General features: G+C 45.2%; 1 protein-coding gene across 11 annotated transcripts in view; it reads right to left on the bottom strand.

The window, feature by feature from the left end:
• Positions 1-15,020: 15,020 nt before the first annotated feature.
• Positions 15,021-22,899, bottom strand: part of METTL25 (methyltransferase like 25) — a 265,950-nt gene continuing 258,071 nt past the window's right edge. For 7 of the 11 annotated variants that reach the window (XM_029597096.1, XM_029597097.1, XM_029597092.1 and 4 more), the window contains one exon: positions 15,021-15,736. In XM_029597096.1, coding sequence (XP_029452956.1) covers positions 15,647-15,736 — 90 coding nt within the window. In that variant the 3' untranslated portion in view covers positions 15,021-15,646. The remainder of the gene's footprint in view (positions 15,737-22,899) is intronic. The other 4 variants (XR_003856005.1, XR_003856002.1, XR_003856006.1 and 1 more) reach the window with 2 other exon arrangements.

A 22,899-nucleotide genomic window follows, 5' to 3' on the forward strand; every position in this document is an offset into this window, starting at 1 on the left:
ATCAATACTTACTTTAGATGTTTCCTTCAGATCAGGATCTCTTGCTCCTGCTTATTCAGTAAGGGGTAATAGTGTGTCGAAAATGCACATCCAAACCCCCCCCCCCCAAAACTAATAGTGCCCGCAACATGCAAATGCATGTTGATGGCCCTATTAGTTATGCCCGCGCGATTCAGTAAGTAAAATGTGCAGCCAAGCCGCACATTTTACTTTCAGAAATTAGCGCCTACCCAAAAGTAGTCGTTAATTTCTGCCGGCACCGGGAAAGTGTACAGAAAAGCAGTAAAAACTGCTTTTCTGTACACCCTCCGACTTAATATCATGGTGATATTAAGTCGGAGGTCCCAAAAGTTAAAAATAATTTAAAAATTAAAAAAAAAAAAAATTTAAATCGGCTCGTGGCCTGCCGGTTGGAAGACGGACCTTCAATTATGCCAGCGTCCGGTTTCCGACCCTGTGGCTGTCAGCGGGTTTGAAAATCGACACCGGCAAAATTGAGTGTCGGCTGTCAAACTCACTGACAGCCGCCGCTCCTGCCAAAAAAGAGGTGCTAGGGATGCGCTAGTGTCCCTAGCACCTCTTTTTACCGCGGGCCCTCATTTGAATACTAAATCGCGCGCACATGAGTAGCCTGTGCGCTCGCCCACTCTCCCATGACTTTTACTGCATCGGCCCGTTTGTATATTGAACGAGTATTTTTACTCTGTTAATTTTATTCTACATCAATATGAATTGCAAGTGAAAGAAATATTGATTAATCAAGTGAATAAACCAAACTATTCAGAATAATACACTGGAAAAATGTGCTGCCTGTGTAAAGCATTCAAGAAGAGTGCTATCAATGTTTTCCATGTGATAATTATGGGGAAATTCCATACTGGAGATTAGACACCGACCCCCTTTTAAATTATAGCTCTGTGTAGTTAAAAAAAAGAAGTAGCCTCCAACATAAGTGCTTATAATGTTTCCATGATAACTTTTTGTATTTTTTATACACTGCCATGGGCATGTTTGTGCTGGTATGGCAGTAAATAAGAAATAAATGGCATTGGCCATAATGCCCATGGTTTATGCACATTAATGAGAGCTATCTGTATCCACTTTAGCATTACTGCATGGGTAACATGCAAATGCCCAAAGGGGGAAAAATCTCATTAGGTGTTAATGTTGGATATAGTATCCAGTATTACGTATGACTTAACACAGTGTACTAATATAAAAAATACTAACCTCATCTCAGATGGACTAGCTAACCTTTGCAGCTTTAGTATGCCACATTAACATGGCCCCTATGTGCCTGAAACCTCATTCCTTCTCTATCCAGAAAACAGAGATCAGTTCTGTTCTCCAATCCCTCCCCCCAGACCTTCACTCTCCCCCCAGATGAAGGCAGGACCCTCCCAAATGATGCCAGGGTGCTGCTCTTCACTGGCAGAAAACATCACAGCTCTCCCAATGGTGCTAGCAGGAGGGCTCTGATGTTCATCCCAGCCTGTGAAGGACAGGACTCTCTGGAATGGTAAGGCTGTCAAGAGTATGGAGCATGGGTATTGAGACCTCTGACCCCTCCATCATTCATGATGGCTGTAGGGGTGATGTCAAGATTGCTTGTGCCCCTTACTACTTATACTGTTGTGTGTGTTGGGTGAGCATGGGTGTGCAATGAAGTCCCCTTTGCTAACTGACCTTTTCACTGTGGGATGGCTGGCACAGAGAGTTTGGTACACAGCGTGCATGCTAAAAAGTTAATATTTGATTCGTGGCAAGAAACTTTAGATACGAGGTAGGCAACTTCAGTCCTCGAGTACCACAGACAGGTCTGATTTTCAGGATATCCGTAATGAATATGCATGCGATATATTTGCATGCAATGCCTCCATAGTATGAAAATATATCTCATATATATTCATTACGGATATCCTCAAAACCAGACCTGTTTGTAGCACTCAAGGACTAAATTTTCCTACTCCTGTTTTAGACCTTGGCAGGTACGTGCAAAATAGCATGGTATGCTCCTCTCTCATGTGCACTTGATATATATATATATGACATTCTCTAATGTAAATACAGAAAATATCCACTAATGTTGGTCGAAAGCCATTCAGCTTGCATGCTGCGCAGTTAATACATAGCATGCAATTTCTGTGCACTAGTCTTTGGTGTGCTACTTTAGACATCAGCCCCTTAATAACCAAATATTGTGATTTTTTTCCATATTTATTTCTTTTCTTTTGGTTCAGATATTTGTATATAAATGATGCCGTCAGGGGGGGATATCTCAGATCCAACATCAGGAAATATTTCTTCACAGAAAGGGTGGTGGATGCCTGGAATGCCTGGCCAGAAGTGGTGCTAAGGACAAAATCGGTAAATAACTTCAAAAGGGCACGGGATAGATACTGTGGATCGCTAAATACTAAATGAAATGAAAATGTAAAAAGGGGAGTACAGTGTTGCAGTTACTACCTTTAATGGAAGGTATGGGGTAAACCGTATGGAGCAGCAGTTACTATCCTTAACAGAAGGCCTGGGGGTAACCCACAAGGAGCGGCAGTTACCTTTAACAGAAGGTCTGGGGGTAACCCACACGGAGCGGCAGTTACCTTTAACAGAAGGCCTGGGGGTAACCCACACGGAGCGGCAGTTACCTTTAACAGAAGGCCTGGGGGTAACCCACACAGAGCGGCAATAACCTTTAACAGAAGGCCTGGGGGCAACCTACACGGAGCGGCAGTTACTACCATGAGCAGCCTGCTGGGCAGACTGGATGGACCATTTGGTCTTTATCAGTATACTATGATGCTGTTATAAAAAGAATAAAGACTCTATTAACATATTTAGGTTCTGTGATTTAATAAAAAAGGTTGAATTTTCCTGTTGCCATACAATCAAGCTTATCTGTGTTTAAGGGTGACACAAGCTCCCTCATTGGCCTAGGCAAGGCATGCAAGAAGCGGTCCTTCCAGCAGTGTACATGAGCACACGTTCCCCGCTCTGTGTCTGACTGCAGTCAGAGCTTGGATTGTCTCAGGACCCCAATCCTTGTGAAAATGATGGAGGAGAACTCATCGAGGGTGCACTGGGACACTGTGCTGATCATATACCCCTCTCCCCTCCCCCACACTTACTACCTGGATTACTTGCCCATGGAAACCAATGGTTCTTGCAGTAGACTGAATTCTTCAAATCTTGATGGAGACTGGGCCTCCTCCTTCTGCCTCCAAGCAGGGAGAGAGTGGAGCGGAGGGCATTGTAAACTGCTTTCACCCTTACAACAGAAGAGAGGCCTAACCGTGCGCCTTCACTCTGGACCCTTCATTTCTGTTTGAAAGGAGAGCACAGTTGGAAGTACTTAAGAAATGATCAAATGAGCAAGCAGATTCCTTACAAAATTGTGGCTGGAGGGTAATCGCAAATTATAGGAACAAAGGAAATTAGGAGAGCAGAGAGGAGCAGCAAAAAGGTTTTCCAGGGTGATTCTTCAGCTATTGAATAAAGCAGCAGAACATGCTAAGAGTTAAGAAGCTTCTCGTGAGCACAAACAGCTTTAGTTTCCTTTCGACGCTGTAGTGCATGAGATCTCTTCTATTATTTTTTCACCACTTAGAAACAGGTTTTAAACTGAAAGCACTGAAAACTTATTGCTGGCTGCAGACAGCACATATTGTAAGAAGAGTGCAGATAAAAGGTTTTTAATCAAATGTAACCCCTGGGTGGGACGGATCCTTTAGCTGGCACCCAGGGGGCACATAGTAAAGAGAGGATGCACTCAGCTCTTCTTAACTCTGTTTCTCCACAGATAGCATTCATTCTCTGAGTTTCAGGATTCTCACTTGGGAAGGAATGAGCCCTGCTCCATCCCCTGTACACAGCACTAATAGTTATCACACGCTAAGAAGCAGAGTGCTTTCCATCTTTTACTGAGAATTGATTAGAAGACTGAATAATAGTTTCAGCTTCAATTTGGATTTCAATTAGAGTCTATAAATCAGACAGCAGAAAAATTAATAAAGTTGTGAGCTCACTACTTTAGTAAAGCACACTTATCCACGCTTCAATTCTTCCTCTTTCTAGTTATTCCAATTATTCAGATTGGAAATAGTCCAATTCTCTGTTAGATTCCCAATTAAATCCCAGCTTTTCCTACGGTAGGTGGTTAGAATATAGTCCCAATATTTTATCCTAACTTAGTCTCAGCTCTCATACATTTTCTAGATCTTCTTAAATTCCTTGTGCAATACCTGATGGGCCCTTAACTCAGGTAGAATTTAAAGCGCACTATCGCAGAGGTAGAGGACCATGCCGTGGAGCAGCAACGAGAGGAAGACTCAAGCGCCTACCAGCCATCCCGAAAGCGAACCCGTAACGCGTGCTTTATGGATGAAGAGAAAGAGGTATTGTGCCGTGCGGTATGCGAAAAACATGACCTGCTCTTCAAGTCGAAGATTTCGTGGACCAGCAGAAAAAGGATTTAGGAAAAGATTCCCAAGATGTAAGCTCCTTTTCTGTGACGCCCAGGGATGTTATGCAGGTGCAGCACCGGTGGCGGGACACCAAGAAAGAGGTGAAAGAGAAGGCCGCTAAAATCAATGCCTCTGCAAAGAGGACCGGTGGAGGGCCACCGTGCAGCATCGTGCTGACACCAGTGGAGGAGATGGTTCTCCAAACTATGAGGACGGAGGTCGTCGTGGGCATGCGGATGCAGTACGGTGGTGACTCGGCAGCATGTGCAGGTATGTATTTAGCTAAATCTGGTTACCGTAGCATGTTAACGGTATGGTTGATGAGTGGTCGACCGATGTGTGATGGCTCTTTTTTGTTTTAAATTTTTCCTACTGTAATAAAAATGTGCATCATTGATTGCCCTACCGTCACTGTACTTGTCACAATAGCATCTGATAGCATTTAGCAAATATGTCACGTCTCTCCTGCCATAAGAATTCTTGTTCCATAACATAAATATTACAATTTCGTTTGACATTGGTACTGCTATAAATTATGATGAACTCTTCACAATTAAGGAATGACGGTGACCTCTTTCTATATCTTTAGCCACAGAAAAACAGACAATGGCGAAGGTGACAGCGAAGAATCCAACCAGAACCAGGAATTCATGTTTCCACTGCCTAGCACAGACTCCCCCAGCCAACAGATGTCAATAGAGGACATGGTTACACTGGATCTGTACGATGTCCCTGTCAACGAAGCGCCGGAAGTTCTCCTGCACCTCCAGGATTCAGCCCCCCCCCCCCCCCCCCGGCATTTCAAGATCCAGAACCATCCCAGCCACTGGCTGACACGCCAGTGATTGAGGAAATTACGCCAGTGGTACAGGACCTTGAACTGTAACTTGTTGGCGATGATGTCCTGAGCGAGCAATTACTGGCTGGAATAACCTCGCATCAGGATCGTCATCATGAGGAAATCCTCCAGGAACTGCGGTTGCCGAGAGCCGACTTTAGAGAATGGCGGCACTGATCGGCGCAATCCAGTTGCCTCTAAATTTCCTTCCGTCAACCATTCCTAAAAAGTTAAATAAAGGTTATATTTTGTTTTCAATTTGAGTACGTGTACTTCTATGTTTTTATTACTACTGGCAAATTCTTATACGGTCACACATGGAGCATAGGATGGGCAAGGGGGAGGGAAAATAACATGTTCATAATGTCTATGACACCCCATTCCCTTAGGCCAGGTATGAAGGCGCAGACGGCTGGAGAAGGGCCCGGGGGGGAGGAGGGGAATCCTTTGTCCTGGAGGGGCGCTGCACATGCAAGAGTATAAAAGACAGGTAATGTTGTATACAATGGGTCGCCACACATTATTTATGTAACACATCCACTTCGCGAAATGTTAAAAATGTTTAAAAATGGCGCGGGCCATCCAGTGCTCCTACCATGTGACAGGGGCTGGCCAATGGCATGGATACCCTGTCACATGGTAAGGGCAAAGACCATCGGCGCCATTTTTATTAGTGGCAGTCGACGGCCCGAGAGCGGGAGATCGCTCCCAGGACCCCCACTGGACCACCAGGTACCTGTAAAAAGCTTTTTGGGGGGTTGGGAGGGTGGGGGAAGCTAAGGGATTAGTTTTAAAGGGTCGGGTGGTTTTTTGTTTATCGGCTCGGGCGCAGCCGATAAACAAAGCCGCGATCGGGCCGGATGAAAAAAACAAAACACGATGTGAATCGGAACCGGAATCAGAACCGATTCCGGTTCCGATTCACATCTCTAAAATTATTTCCCACTGAATGTAGTCGGCTAAAGTTATCTGGCTACTGCTAATCGGCCAGCTTTTGAATACAGCTGGTTAGATAACTCCCTACTTACCCAGACCCTTCCATCCCAACCTCCATACAAAAAAAAAAGAAAAGAAAAAAACCCTGCCAGGCGCGAGGCCTCAGCTCACCCGTTCCCGCTGATTCAGAGCTACTGGAAGCATAAACTCGAAGTTTATGGTTCCAGTGCTGGAAGAACAAGGAACTAAGATTTATTTTTCCAGTGCACAGAACGTAAACTATGGGTAGAGTTTACACTTCCAGCACTGCCTCTGGTTGACGCAGTGCTGGATCGCTAGGAACCGGTGAGCTGAGACTTCACTCCCGGACCTTTTTTTTTTTTTTGTTCGGGGGTTAGGATGAAGGGGGTCCAGGGGGGGAGCAGGAGAGTACAGGCAGGACTTGACACTGCAGGTGAGTGGGAGGGACTGAGGGGAACTACATCAATATAAAAATGTTAATGGGAATAGGTTGGGAGGGGGGCCGACGACCTATCTACTGCACAAGTTTTAAAGATTTTAGGAGGGGGTGAGGTGTGCACAGCCCAAGAAGGCCATGTATGAAATTAGGGAGGGGATGGATTGGGCCAATGGCCCCCTTATTTTGTTTTTCTATCTTTAACAACACTATTTAACTGGAAATCTTTTAAAGGGAGTTATCCAGCCATACAAGGTCAGTTAGCTTTAGGACTGTTCTAAAGCAGGCTTAAAGTTATCTGGCTAACCCAGCCGGATATACCTGATATTTGGCTACGTTAGCCGAATACTTCAACCTCTCCCCAGAACGCCCATGGATACCTTTTTTTTTATCTGGATAACTTTTCTGGATATAATTTAGTTAGATACGTGGCAGAATATGCCATACTTGCTATTTAGAAAAAATAATGAAATAGGGCCTCCCCAAGCCCCATCTCACCAACCCGCAAAGTACTGGGGCCAGGAACCTCCCTGGCCCCCACTTACCTGATCTGTGGGGCATTCACAGTGGCCTGGTTCCATCCTTGAGGTTTATTTTTGATGCTGGGGCTCAGTCCCACTGCCAAGCTATAGCCCAAGGCTCAGTAGTGGCACTGAGGCCTAGGACCAATGCCAGGGCCTGGCCTAAATCTTGGTCCTGGTGCCAAGGTATAGACCAGGCTTCCGATGTTTTCTCTCCTTTGACTCTTTAAACAATGACTCGTCCACTTTAAAGACATGTTGTCACTGCATTGCATCATTTTTTGAAGAATTGAAGAAGAAAGACTTTGGAGGTCTGGTTTAGGCCTCAGGTTGGGCCCCAGTGTCGTACCTAGGCCTAAGTCCTTGGCACTGGGACTGAGTCTCAGGTTTGGGCCTGGGCCTGGGCCTAGGCCTTGGTGCTGGGACTGAGATTTTTTTCAATGAAATGAAAGTAAAACCAACAAAATCTTGTTTTTTCTTGCATTAATTTTTTTAAATGACATGAATCGAAATAGGAAACATCCTATTTAATTTCAGACGAATACACATCCCTATTGGCTAATATTTTGTGGACTTACCCTCTAGGAACCTGTCCAAATTTTGTTTTTAAACTCCACTATCCTAGATGCCTTGACCACATCCCTCTGGCAACAAATTCCACAGCTTCATTGTGTGCCGAGTGAAAAAATACTTTCTACTATTTGCTTTAAACCTGCTGGCTGTTAGTTTCATGGAGTTTCCACTTGTTTTAGTGTTATTTGAAAAGGTAAATAACCATCCTATTTACCTGATCAACCCCACTTATGATTTTATAAACTTCTATCATGTCCCCTCTCACCCCCTTTCTTTTCCAAGCTGAAAAGCGCTAACCGGTGTGCCCTCTCATCGTGGGGGGAGTGGGACCATGCCATTTCATTTACCATTTTTGTCACCCTCCTCTGAACCTTTTCCAGTTCAGCTGTGTTTTTCTTGGGGCATCCAGAACTGCACGCAGTACTCAAAGATGTGACCCCATCTTGGCACCATACAGAGGTGATATATTTTCCATTTTATTCTTCACTAGCTGTACCCGGCCACGCGTTGCAGTGGCTCAGTCTGGTTTAAATTTCACAATGCGCATTAACTCTGCTCCGGCAGTCCCTCCCCCTTCCCCAGTGGCTGTACCCGGCCACGCGTTGCTGTGGCTCAGTCTGGTTAAATGGAAAAGAAAGAAAAGAGCGCACGTTTCTGCATTGGCTCTGCTCCGGCCGTCCCAACTCCTCCCCCCCTTCCCCGGCGGCGGACGGACTGGCTCGGCGACTCTTTTACCCTTTCCTCCTCCTGTGTGTAACTGTCCGGCAGTCCCTACTCCCTCCCCCTTCCCCAGCAGCAGAGGAACGGGCTGAGCCGTTTCTCGGAGCGGCAACTCGTCTGCCCTTTCCTCCTCCCTCTGTGACACCCAGCACATAGCGCAGAGCTGTGTGGTCCACATATGCGCGGTAGAGCAGCTCTCTACTGCGCATTTGCGGTCCGTCGGTCAGAGCCCATTTATATTTTAGATAGCGTTTGTTGCTTTTACATCCAACAGGTGGCGCTGTTTTTGCAAAAAATCATGTTTTTACCTGTCACAGGTGTGACACCTATATAATATAGGTATATAAAACACGCGCATATTTGAATGCCACGTTGTGTCAAAATTTCAAAGCAATTGGTGAAGAACCTTTGGATATTTAAGATTTTGAACAAACTAACATTTACATTTTTATTTATATAGATTTCTTTTTCAATCAATCCTAATGTACAGGCTGATACAGAATGGTGCGCTCCGCCAAGTGCACTATTTAGCCCCCGTTTGACCGCACATTTTAGACGCACTATTATCACCCCTTCTACTGTAAGGGGTAATAGCGCATGGAAAACGCACGGCCAACCACCCTGAAACTAATAGCGCTCAGCACATGCAAATGCATGTTGATGAGCCTATTAGTTATTCCCCCAGAATACTGAAAGTAAAATGTACGTGTTGCGTCAGTCGGTCCTCGACGGCTTCGCCCCGTTTGCCTCATCTTATTCACGGCTCCTCCTGCTTACCTGGGCAAGATGGCTACCGTCGCGTCTACAAGACGACCTCTCTGGCATCCCAGGAACAGCTATGGTGCTGCCTCCCGCCATTGCTCCTCTCAGTTACCTACTAGGGTGCGCGCGCAACCCACATCTTTGTACCACCCTTGGCGCAAACCTCAAGGGCATTCCCTCATGCTGATGTCACGCCATCCGGGTATATTACCTTCACTCATTTGCTAGCTCCCCGAGTTAGCAAGGACTCGAACTCGTTCCTGTCTGTTACTCTGCCGCTTCCGTGCTGCTGCAGGAAGCGCTCTCTCTCTGCCCTTCGGGGTATATGCTAACCTGGGTACCTGTGCCCAACTGCTTTTCTGTGCACTTCCCCGGCGCCAGCAGAAATTAACGCCTACCTTTGGGTAGGCGCTAATTTCTTAAAGTAAAATGTATGGCTTGGCTGCACATTTTACTTACTGTATCGCACGGGAATGACTAATAGGGTCATCAACATGAATTTGCATGTTGCGGGCGCTATTAGTCTCGGGGGGGTTGGACGCGCCTTTTCGACACGCACTGTACTGTATCGGCCTGATTGTTGGTTTCCTTTGTACAGGCACTTACCACAAAGCTCTTTGTTAACACACACAACTCAGAGCAGGATCTTCTTTCCCCCACAGAAAGCCAAAGCCCCAGGATGACAGTTTTACTTGCTCAGAGCAGGGATACTCCCAATCCCGCTGCTGGATCACTCAGGAGCGGCTAACTTCTAGTAAAGCATCAAATGCACCACCGCAGGGTACTGTCTGTCTGGCCCTCTATATTCGCTATAGGACTGTGGAAACACTGGGGGCAGAAGGTAGGATTTTCTTCTTCCCTACTCTTTTGCAGAGTGATGATAGACTGGACTTCTCATTTCCAAAACCTCTAACCAAGCCCCAGGACAGCACCATTGTGGCCACTCCTAGAGGGGCATGGCCTAGTTAATGCTTCAGTTCTGTCACTACTTTGATGACCCTATGTCTTCCACCAGAAGGAGCACCGAATTTTTTTTTAAGGGACAATAGGTCCCATTGCACTTACTTTCAGGCCGATACAGTGAAGTCCGCGGGAGAGCGGACGAACGCCCGCTCTCCCGGCGCGCGCACCGGCCCTTCGCCGGTGCACGCAATTCTGTATTTAAATTAGGTGACGCGGTAAAAACGGGGAAAAGGAGGCGCTAGGGACACTAGCGCATCCCTAGCGCCTCCTTTTTGACAGGAGCGGCGGCTGTCAGCGGGTTTGACAGCAGATGCTCAATTTTGCCGGCGTCGGTTCTCGAGCCCGCTGACAGCCACGGGCTCAGAAACCGGCAAAATTGAGCGTCCGGTTTTCGGCCCGACAGCCGCGGGCCGAATTCAAATTTTTTTTTTTTACTTTTTGGGACCTCCGTCTTAATATCGCTATGTTATTAAGTCAGAGGGTGCACAGAAAAGCAGTTTTTACTGCTTTTTTTGTGCACTTTCCCGGCGCCGGAAGAAATTTTTGGTGCTAATTTCTGAAAGTAAAATGTACGGCTTGGCTGCACATTTTACTTTCTGTATCCCGTGCGCATACCTAATAGGGCCATCAACATGCATTTGCATGTTGAGGGCGCTATTAGGTGCCGCGGGTTGGACGCGCGTTTTCCTCCCCTTACTGAATAAGGGGTAAGGGAAAACACGCGTCCAAGAGCAGGCTCCGTCGGAGCGCACTGTACTGTATCGGCCTGATTCTGAGTCAAAATCTGTTTTCCCATTACACATACTTTTTTCCACCCATCTAGGAGTGTAACAGAACTGAAATCCATAAGTCTTAAGCACTTGATGTGTCAGAAGCTATTGTGCAGAGCCAGCTCTTATATATATCCCATGCCTGCTTCTGTTACACAAACAGAGACCTTGACTGATTGGGCCACTACATTATTCTGACTCTTCATGCTATCTTTTTTAATATCTATTGATATTTTGCCTCTTAAAAGAGTCTGTGACAGTGCAAGTGCAGTGCCTCTGAACTCCAACCATACACTTACAAGAACAAAAGAAAGGTTCTGGAGAGATGGAGTAAGGACATATGTAAAGCAGTCTAAGGTTTACAGTTCTGATACAGTTTACTTGTGCTGTAAAAAATTACACATGAACAGAACTCCTTTTGGCAGCAGAAAAAGATCACATTAAAAGCACATTGGTCGTAAGAGTTCATGGAGAGTTGCACACATTTTAACTTCGCTCTTTTTGTTTCACAGTGAAGTAGGACTAGGGCCGAGTCCTCCCATGACCTGGACACAAAGGCAAACAGATCAGAGACTCTGGAAAGTGCACATCACTCAGGAACGAATATGCTGGCAGGGCTTGCACAAACCTTACACTATGGACAGTTCCATATTTCATTTAGTCAAGCTGGGTTTAAAATGTGACATCAAATAATATCTGATGGGATCTCTGCAGCTTTAATAGCCAAAATCCAGCAGGGCAGGCCAAGATGCACGCACAGAGTACATTCCGAACGGAGAAAATGTAATTTAAAGACAACAGCTGATCTTTAAATAAAGATACATTTTCCTAAGTCTTTCTTTTTTTTTAAATTCACTAAACGTTACCCTAATTACTTCTGGCAATAAATATAGCAGCAAATTGGCTAAACGCACAGATTGTTATCGGTCAGCTTTCAAAAAGCGATATTAAAAAGGAGATGAAATACACAAATGTCTGTAGAAGCAAACTATTGTATCCTTTAAGTACTTGCTCTTTAAGTTCTTGCTCTTTCAAAATTTTACAAACAAAAACAATGTGTAGGAAACCTTCAAGACAGAAGCAGCATTTCTTTGTTCGTATAATTTAAGTTCAAAAGATATGCCACACGTGTCTGTCTTCCTTTGCCACTGTGGCTTGTATTAAGTCAATATCAGCATGACTGAATAGTGCAATCACTGTAATTAGTGTTTTAATGGATGTCAAGATTCTGTCTGAAAACCCCTTATGTTCACTTCCTCTGAAAGGAAGGGAAACCATAGAGTAACATTACAGCCATTACTCTATACCCCACAAGAACAACTTAATTTTCAGAAGGATCTTTGATTCAGTTGCACTGATGTAGGTAGAGGAGTCATGAATGCTCCTCGCCTTTCCATAATGAGTGCAAGGCTCAGGACAAACCAGCCTGTGCAGGTGTTCCCCCTTCCCCCCAGTGTGATCCTCTCTCAGCTCTCCCTCTGCCAGGAGAGCAGTGCTTTTTACCTGTATCTGTCTCCTCTTCTGCCAGCTTCAGTCTGAAACCTAAGCTGCTCAGGGCTCCAGCCTTACATGATCTGCTGGGACTGAGTGGTTCAGATTGAAGCCAGCAAAGGAGGCAGAACCAGGTATGAAGTGCTGATCTTCTGCCAGCAAGGGGGAGGGGAGAGAAGACTGAAGCACAGGGTCTGGGACAATCAGCCTGATTTTGTCTCGTTCTCCATCCCAAACCAATGATGTTGATGTTTGCTGAGATGAACACAAAGGATTTGTGGAAGGCTATGACCATGTTCTGCCATGAGCGAACCAGAACATGTCATATAACCAAACATTTTTATCAACTGTCATTGTAAGAGACAACTCTATGTACAACAGACACTAATCTACATATAAAACTGTAGCTGTAAACAAAGAGAAAGCAAGTCTATCTTCTTGTAACATTGTGAGTAGTCTTCGGCTGGCCAGAGGACAGATTCAGACTGGACTCTGGTTGTTCTCTCAAACTTTTTTATTTACAGAAAAAATAAACATAAATAGATCTACATTTTAGCAGTTTGCAAAAGCAAAAATCAGAAATGTAATTCCCAGTTAGACAGTGTTAACCTTCCCCAGGCACTGTTGGTGCTATTGCCCTCTGTCATGCCCCCTCTTTCTTCCCCCACCCCAAGGCTGGACAACAGGGGGCAGAAGGTCTAAGGCAAAGTCCCCCCCTCTAGTTTCCTGTGGCTATTAAAAATTCTAAAGCAAATTGGCAAACATTTCCATCTCTTATATTACATTATGAAAGTGGTTTTACACTATGTGGTAGGTATTCAAAAGCCATTTAGCTGGATAACTGAAAAAGTTATCCGTCTAAATGGCCAAACCGCAATATTACAAATCTTACCTGGCTATAGATAAGTTGGAGGCGTTCCAGGCTGGGCAATAGGCGTTTCTGGGAGGGGCAGAGTCAGTCAGTTAGGTTATCTTGCTAATTCCGCTACTCGGAGTTAGCTGGATAACTTACCTGGCTATCTCTGGCCACACTGTAGGGCATATCTAAAGTTAGCTGGTTATACCTATCCAGTTAACTTTTAAGATAACCAGGTATGGTCAGGGCTGCTGCCATGCTGCTGAATATCCCGGTTAGCCGGATACATCTATCTGGCTAACTTAACCGGGATATTCAACCGCTCAGTGGCTGAATATGGACCCTTATATTTATTAGTATAATTTATTGGAAGGCAGCTAATCTTCAGCTAGCCTGCCCCCCCCCCCAAGATTTTTGCTGTCTTAGGCACAGGCCTAGTGTGCATATTGACAAATCCAGGCCTGCTTCCTTCTCTGCTCTAGGGCCCCATGTTATCCCTGGGCCTAGCTTCTCATCTCCTTTTAAGGAAAATACCCTTAGAAGAGAACTCCCTTCCTATCTAAGGCTTAAGGTGGAACAGACTAAATGCTTGGTCCTTGGCTTTTAAGGAGGGTCTACCATATACTCTCACAAGCCATCTCTTCCTCAGCTCGACCTTGTCAGGTCAAGTGCCTGCCTTTATCCGACATAAATCCCACAGAAGTCTACCACCCTGCAAGATTGCCACAGCAAAGTCCCTGGCAGATCTCTTTCCCACCAAGCCCACTCCTTTCTATTTTTGTTCCCTAGGAACTTCTGGGAGATCTTGAATTCTCTTCTCTGATGTCGTCTCTGTGGCCTGGGTACTTTGCCTTGTGGACAAGCTTCCAGAGAGGATATCTTGATGTCATCTGGGCTGGCCTGACTGTCCATGAAATGGCCCCACAGAGTTTCAAACTGGGGACAACTGCATCCTAGAGCAACAGAAAATGGGAGCTTGTGAAGTAGGAATACTTCACAAGCTCCCACTGGAGATGTCAGAAGAACCTGACTAGTTGGGTACTGCTGCTGGTCACCATATATACAGTTGAGTGCCACCTTCTTCTTGTGATTGATCTGCCCTCTCTCGGCCTACGAATGAGAGTTTTTCTGCACCCTGAATTAACCAGAGCTTGGGTGGGAAATTCATTCAGCTCAACTGGCAACATTAAGTCTGAAAGTTCCAACCGTAGACCATTCACCAAATTAGTTTTGCATATTTGCAAAAGTACGCACCCACTTGCACTCCCATTCTTCATCCTCAAGTTGGGGGCAATCTTTGACAACATTCTCTTTCACACCACAATAGAAGCATGCCTTGGGACTTGCTCCACCTTAACTTCCACAGTTCCCACAAAGGGTTGCAGCCGAACAGCAGGAATCTAATCTATAGGAAAGACTGTTCCTGGGATGATAGAGATGGGCGGTGGTCCCTTCTCCCAGTCAGACAGTGTTTAGTGGGAGAAGCAGTGGCTGGGCATTGTGCTGTTGCCTGACCAGACATTGGGTCACATATTTTCTGTTATATCAGATCACAAATAAGGAATAGTAGTAATTTGTTTTGTATCATATATTGAGTGGGTTTATGCATTTTTGTGTATGTACGTGCATGCTAAAGTGTGTGTATGCTGAAGAAGTGGACACCATACCACTTATACAAACTAGAATCCATTTAATTTTTGCAGTGTGATAAAACAGTTGTAGTCAAGGAAAGACTAAATTAGGAATATGAAACACAGATATACAGTGAAACTCAGTTATGGTGAACTTCAATTAAGATGAGCAGGGCACAATTGCGGGAAGAGAAATAGAAGTGAAAAAGGAAGAAAACACTAACAAAATAAAGAAATATATTTATTTAATTCTACATCTGAATGCAAGATTGAATTGTAGATGTAGGCTGGAATGAAGTCATTGTGACTTTTTAAAAATATTTTTTCCCATGCGCTACATCATACTTTGTTGTCATATAAGTTTTGATTTTCAATGGCACAATGGAAGACATGGCGAATTATATGGACATGTCCAAGACTGACCAAAAATAAGACCATTATGAAAAATGACTTCCAGTGTTTACATCATATTTATTTCCTATTTTGGAATTTGTCCCTGAGAATACATCTCTTAATGAATCCATTATTGCATAAGCGACTAAGGTGAACAGTCACTGCACAAGTTGACAGTGGAAGAAAAGTTAACAGCAAGGAAAAAAAGAGAAGTAGCAGTGTTCCTTTCTCAGCTTCATACCCATGAAACGATTTACATCTGTCGAGAAGCGCTACCATTTCTTCACAGCAATTATCGCATAGCATCTAGGGGATTTCACAGGATCAAATAACTGCACCACTCCAGACCATGCTATAGTGTCCTGTAAAAATAATATATGTAATCAAAATACATAAACCTGAGTATGACATAAAAAAAAAAAAGGCTTGACACAAAAACTGGGCCAAAAAAAAAAAAGGAACTAGCAGGAAGCCAGATACTCTGCGGCATGCGTAGGCAATGCGAGTCCTCAAGAGTTGGCCATTGTTTGAGATTTTCAAAGAAAGCTCTCTCTTCTGCATATTACAAAAGGTATAGTCACCATCCCATCCTGTTTCAGTTAACAGTATTAGCATGTCACTGTTTCTGAAATACTTCAAGGGGATGTCCCCTTGAAGTATCAATTCCCTTGATCCTCTGGGACATCCCTTTTCAGAACAGTGTCTCAAATTACACAGAATGGGATCAGATTGGTACATGCAATTTGTATGTGTGTGTGATGTCCATGGTTATAACATAGCAGGTATGGCCCAATCAGATGCACCAAGTAGGAGGCAATTTGTGGCTCTCTTGCTTAACCTGACTGCTGTCAAGGCTCTAAGGGAATAGCTTAAAGAACTTAAGAGGACAATTTTCAAAGTAATTTATGTGGGTTAAAAGCACTTTACCTGAGATAATCAGTTGTCTGAAAACTACTCTCCACAATGGGGAGACTCTTAGCTGCCCTGAGAGGAGGCATTTCTGGAGGGGGGGGTCATATTTAGCTCAGGGGGAGGGAAAAAATGCACAGAAATTGCACTTTTAACTCTACGTGTTTTATATTCCATGAAAAAAAGTATCTATAGAAAAAGCAAGTGCTTTTGTATCTGTGGCAAGTCTCAAAAGTGAAAATAAGTACGACTTTCACCTTGAAATTTGGTGCAATGTCTAGGTTAAAAGTACCCAAAAGACTTTGTCTTAATGTGGACAGTTTTAAAATTGCACCTTTAAAACACAATAGCTTAAGAGCAACGGGGTAGATTTTAAAACTTGCGCGAGCTACCCGGCACGCACACATGGACACGCAATTTTATAACATGCGTGCTCAGTTGTGCACCTTGTGCACGCTGAGCCGCGCGGTCTTTCCCCGTTCCCTCCCCCCCACCTTCCCTTCCCCTACCTCCCTCGCCCTCCCCCCCTACCTTTTTGCTGAATTTTCTTTTATTTCAAAACTTTCTTCAGCCCTGGGGCTGAAGTAAGTTGCATGTGCCGGCTAACTGCTGGTGCGAGATCCCCAGCACAGCGGCAAATGGCCGCTGTGCTGGGAGTCTCTGGTCCCGCCCCTTTTTGCAAGCCCCAGGACTTACACGTGTCCCGGGGCTTTACGCGCATCGCCGGCCTTTTGAAAATAGGCCCAGCGCGCGTAACCTTTTGAAAATCTGCCCCAATATGTTTTAAACAGAACAGGAGGAGTCTTACTCTTTGCACTGGGTATTTGTGAACTACTGCAAAGAAGGTAGGGTGCACGCAAACTAAATCCATTCAGAATCATCATATGCTAATGTTATCATGCATAGATTTAACTTATTTTGCATATAGGGAGGGTCATTTTCAAACAGTCCACATAAGAAAGTTGGCCAAAACACAAATACATTCCAGTTTTCAAAGCGGACTTATGCCATAAAAGTCTTCTTTGACAATTATCCCACCAAATCTACCCCATGTTACACCTGCTAAACCTTGTGCACACATTTTTCCTGAAAACGTATACGCATACTTTTTTAAATCCAAAAGTATGTGCACATGTCCAAACCCCATCCAAGCTCCACCCCTTGTCTCTACTCACTTCAGAAAAACTTATCCGCAAACATGACATTCCTGCATATCAGGTAGGCAATTTTGTAAAGTCCTTTTCTGTATGTGAATCACTGTTTTACCCGCAGAAGGTCCTCTGAAAATTACCCCGATAGTTAGAATACTCTCAAACCAGATTGGCTTGCAGTAATTGCAAAGCACCTGTGCTCTCCGGTATCCAAAAGATGGAGATGATTATTATCCACTTAAGTTACTAGAACAATTATGGTTAATTTACATGCATGTGCAACAGTACCCATGAAAACAATGTATTCAGTTTTCATAATTGCATTGCTTCTTAAAAAAAAAAAAATAGCCTAGCAAATTAGTGACATTCGTAATTGCTTAGACATTGTAGAAGCTACATCCAGAGCTTGCCCTCAACAGTCAGTAGGTAGAAGAGGCTGGGAGAGAGAGAAAAATTCAGTCTAGCAAATGCTCACAAGTACTTAAATGTATTTGATCACATGGGCTAAAACCATGTTGCTTTACTTGAATGATATGTATTGTGTTACAAGATTTTCGAGGAGAAATAATAAGTAAACATCTAAAATTAAGCTGCTGATCTTGCATTGTTGGAAATCACACAAAATGTACATCCGATTTATAGCTCACCAGCTGTTGTGAAAAATACATCATTTAAGCATTTCAAAATTGCCTCTCTCTGTAAAAATACCAGACATTTATTATGACCCAATTATTCAAGTTGACTGTGGAGGAATATAAAGCAAGGCATGCCGCTGCACAAAATGTAGCTGTTGAAGGTCTTATAATGGAAAAACCAAGAGACTTCAGAGAAGTGTTTAATTTGAACAGGTTTTTAAAAAACTAGCTAAAAAAGATTTTTTTTTTTTTTTTTTTTTTAAAGAAAACAGAGTGTAAGTGCCATAAGGTGCAGTCATTTTCTTTGCATAAACATAAACATTTCTAGTAAAAAGCAAATAATGTTACAGACTATGTATGAGCCATGTGTTGCCAGAAAATCCCTTCTACAGACACAGAAGTGAGGCCCTACCACTGCATGCATAAAGCAGATGCACAGAACAAAAATGTGTTTTTAGCAGATTGCGTATAGGCCTTCTGCTCTATGAAATCCGTCGTGACATCCTAAAAACTTTTCAATTACTAAGAGGCCAATGAACTGAGCTGCAAAATTTCTTTTGTGAAAAACATGCAAAAAACACAAAAGTGTGGGTGTTCTGCATGAAATGCTTAGCAAAAACATCTTTTACGAAAAAGTGCCAAAGAAACGCGCTTTTCAGTAGTAAACCTTTGTGCGTAGTTCACTACATGTGAAAGTTTATTCAAACAGCAGGTTAATGAGCTGCTGCAATGCAAAAATCACGCAATGCAGTGGAGGACAGAATGGCCAAAGATGCTGTCCTGTCGACCATCCTTGTCCAGACAGTAATGGGCAGCGAAGGTGTGGAGAGAACTCCACGTCGCAGTCTTACAGATTTCAGCAATAGGGACTGCCTGGAAGTGTGCTACTGACGTTGCCATGGCCCTTATTGAGCGCGCTTTCACTCGGCCCCCGAGTGGAAGGCCCACTTGATGATAACAGAAAGCAATACAGTCCGTCAACCAATTAGACAGAGTCTGCTTGCCCACCGCAACTCCAAGACTATTTTTGTCAAAGGAGACCAAGAGTTGGGTGGACTACCTGTGGGCTGCGGTACGCTCTAAATTAAAAGCGAGAGCACGCTTGCAGTCCAAGGTGTGCAGAGCCTGCTCACCTGGATGAGAGTGTGGCCTCGGGAAAAAGGTGGGCAACACGATGGACTGATTTAGGTAAAAGTCAGTCACCATCTTAGGCAGGAACTTAGGGGGAGTACGCAGCATCACCCTGTCATGGAAGAACCTCGTGTAAGGTGGATAGGTCACTAAGGCCTGCAGCTCACTGACTCTTTGAGCACAAGTAACTGCCACTAGGAAGATGACAGTCCAGGAGAGATGGTTCAACTCGCAGGAGCTCGAATGGAGGCCACATGAGCCATGCCAGCACTATGTTGAGGTCCCAGGCCACAACAGGAGGACGTAGTGGAGGCTTTAGTTGAAGTAAGCCTCTCATGAAGCGCCCCACTAAGGGCTGCACAGAGATTGGAGTGTCACCCACTCCTTGGTGGTAGGCACTGATAGCACTGAAATGTACCTGGATTGAGGTAGTTTGCAGCCCAGACTCAGAGAGGCACCAGAGGTAGTCCAAAACCCTAGGAGTTGGGCAAGGGACCCTGATCCGCACACCAGGATGAAAACCTTTTCCACTTCGCTTGGTAGGACTTCCATGTGGAAGGCTTATGTGAAGCTACCAGGACTTGCGAGATATTGTCTGAAAGGCTGAGGGATGGCAGCAGTGGCAGCACTAGCTGTGGGGATCGGACAAGATTGTTAAATAAACGAGAAGCCTTTTGGATCTTCACTTTGCAGGCACAAGTTCCTGCAGGGTTGAATGAACTGTTAGATTGGAGTTCCATTGTATAACCCGCAATCATCAACAGAGCTGTCAATGGAGTCTGGTTTTGATTGGCCGTCTGGTTGGACACGTCATTCGTTCAGAGCTTGCTGGGGATTGGTCACGCAGCTATTCTAGCAAACAGTTTAAATAAGACACTTCCGTTAGCCCACAGCGTTGTCAGCCTTGGATAGAATCGCAAGATTCACGCTACAAACCTAGCAGGCAACGGCTCAACATTAAACCGACGAGACATCGCAAGAGGACGAATTTCCCTGATGAAAGGTCCGAGAGTGGACCTGAAACGTGGCCGCGTCGGTGACCCGCACAACCATCAGATAAGTCGGGGTGTTGTATGAGCTTTTGTTTAAGCCATAAGAGACTGCCTATTATGCCGTTTTAGGTTGCTTTGAAATCATCGCTATATACCCCTCACCGGGATTAGCTACAAGGTTGCGAGGAGTGTTCACTTGCAAAAATTCTTGAAAAAATATTGTGAACTTTGGAGTGATTCACTTCACTTTTTTCAATAAGTGAAACGATAAACGTTTTAAAGGACACACATAGAAAAATTCACTTTCACAAAAATGCTTGCACATTGATTATACACTTTGGTTGGAGGAGGTTCGTTGATGATTAGACTGACAGTCAATTCACCCTGTTGGGGATTTGTGATTATCGCATATGAAACGTTCCTCTCCTTCCATAAATATTTTTTGTTTTATAACAGTTGAATCATTATACTCTATATTTAGAGAATTGAGGAATTCCAGTTAAGAGAAATTATACACGCAATATGAAGGATTTGTTTTGGGTTATTTCAGCACTAGCATTTCAACATCGAGGCTGTGAGGGCCAACGACCGGAGGTTCGGGTGGCATAGCCTGCCCTGATCCTGTGTGATGAGGTCGAGCGAGGCGCCCAGGTTGATGATCTCAGACTGACAGGTCACAGAGGATTGGAAACCAGACCTGTCACGGCCATTGTGGGGCTATGAGGATTATGGAGCCCTGGTCCTGTTTACCTTCATGAGAGTCTTGGCTATGAGTGGGATTGGAGGGTATGCATGCAGGAGACCCGCACTCCAGGAGTGGGCGAAAGCATTCACTGCTGGTCCCTGAAACGGTCCAGCTTGTAGTTCTGCGAGGAAGCAAAGAGATCCATGTCTGGCTGACCCCACCGGCGGAAGTTCCTGTCCACTACATAGGGGTTTAGGGACCACTCATAGGGTGGAATGTCTGACTGAGGTCTGCCACCACATTCTCGGTTCCTGCCAGGTAGATGGCATGCAGGAGCATGGAACATGACAGGGCCCAGGCCCAAATCTGTGCTGCCTCTTGGCAGAGGAGATAAGAGCCTGTGCCCGCCTGTTTGCTCATGTCCCATATGGCCACTTGGTTGTCCATCTGGATCAAGACGACCCTGTTGGACAGGCAGTCTTGGAATGCGTAGAGTGCATACCGCATCGCCCGGAGTTCCAGGAAGTTTATCTGGCAGCTTGCCTTGGCTTTTGACCACACCACTTGCGTGTGGAGGCCGCTGACATGGGCCCCCCAGCCTTGGTTGGAGGTATCCATGGTCAAGATCACCTGAGCAGTCAGGGGCTGAAAAGGAAGTCCCTTGCTCAGGTTGGATTCCTGCGCCAACCAGGTGAGGGAGAGCTGGAGTGGTTCGGTTATCCAGATCAGTGCAGAGAGTTATTGAAAGGCTTGGTGCCACTGAGACTGCAGAGTCCACTACGTGAGCCTCATGGCCAGGTGGACCATTGGGGTGACATGTGCCCCAGCAACTTCAGGAGCAGGTGGGTGGAGGCCATCTGCCAGCGATGGATGAACCTGGTTAGCCCAGTCAGGGAGGCTATGCATTCGCTAGGAAGGAACGCCTTGGCTACCATGGTGTCCAGATCCGCCCCAATAAAGCTCAGTTGCTGGGATGGAGACAGCTGGGATTTTGGGTAGTTTGCGAGGAATCCTAGCGATTGGAGGAGTCTCATCGTCTTGTACAGGGATTGAAGAGCTCCTTCCCTTGAAGAACTCTTGATGAGCCAATCGTCCTGATATGGGAACACATACACCCCGTTCCGGCACAGATGTGCTGATGGAGCCAATAGCTTGGAACCAAACAAGTACCCCATCCTGTCCAGGCGGGCGTGCTGACCTTTGGGGGCCATCTGAGCACAGCTGGGACACCGATGGACATCGAGGGAAGGCCCAAGACACAGGACATAGATGTCATGCAGTTCCATGATGGACAGTCTGCGGATACTCAGGGCACTTCCTAAAACCGGTCGCCACTGAAAAAAGGGGCGACGTGCAGTCAGCCACCAGGGGGGTAGTCACACAGGAACAGACCGCAAGAGCGTGAAAAAACACCTACCGAATGTCGGAGGAATCGATTCGTGATGGGGGACACCGAGGTGGGGAAAAATCAAAGAAATAGAGCTCCACAAACCGTGAGGCAACAGCACTGCGGAAAAAAGGAGACTGAAGGGGGATCCTGTGTGGCTACGGCGTTAGTGGCATGCTGGGCATGCTCAGTGTGCCATGACGGGCTCCATCTGATGATGTCACTCATCTGTGAGAACTACCATCCTGCTTGTCCTTGTAGAATCTATCAACCTTTTGGGATCCTGCCAGATACTTGTGATCTGGATTGGCAACTGTTGGAGATAGGATACTAAGCTTGATGGACCTTTGGTCTGAATCAGTATGGCAAATCTTATTTTCTTCAATAAGCGATACCAAATTGTTCTTGCGCCGTCCGTGCCCAGTTCCAAAATGGTGCTGGTTGACCTCACAAGCTCCTTTGGACTTGTAAAAAGAGCTCCTGTGGTCAATAGGCACCATTTTGGAGTGGAGAGGACAGGAGGGAGTGGGGAACACTCATGCCTCTTAACACCCCTGCAGATATCAGGTAGACCTTTGGGGCTTTGAGGGAGGGCAGCTTCTTGTTGGGATTTTGGAGGGCAAAGGTGTGGGTTG

Source organism: Rhinatrema bivittatum, chromosome 4 (genome assembly GCF_901001135.1).
Source record: "Rhinatrema bivittatum chromosome 4, aRhiBiv1.1, whole genome shotgun sequence".
Lineage (NCBI taxonomy): Eukaryota > Metazoa > Chordata > Amphibia > Gymnophiona > Rhinatrematidae > Rhinatrema > Rhinatrema bivittatum.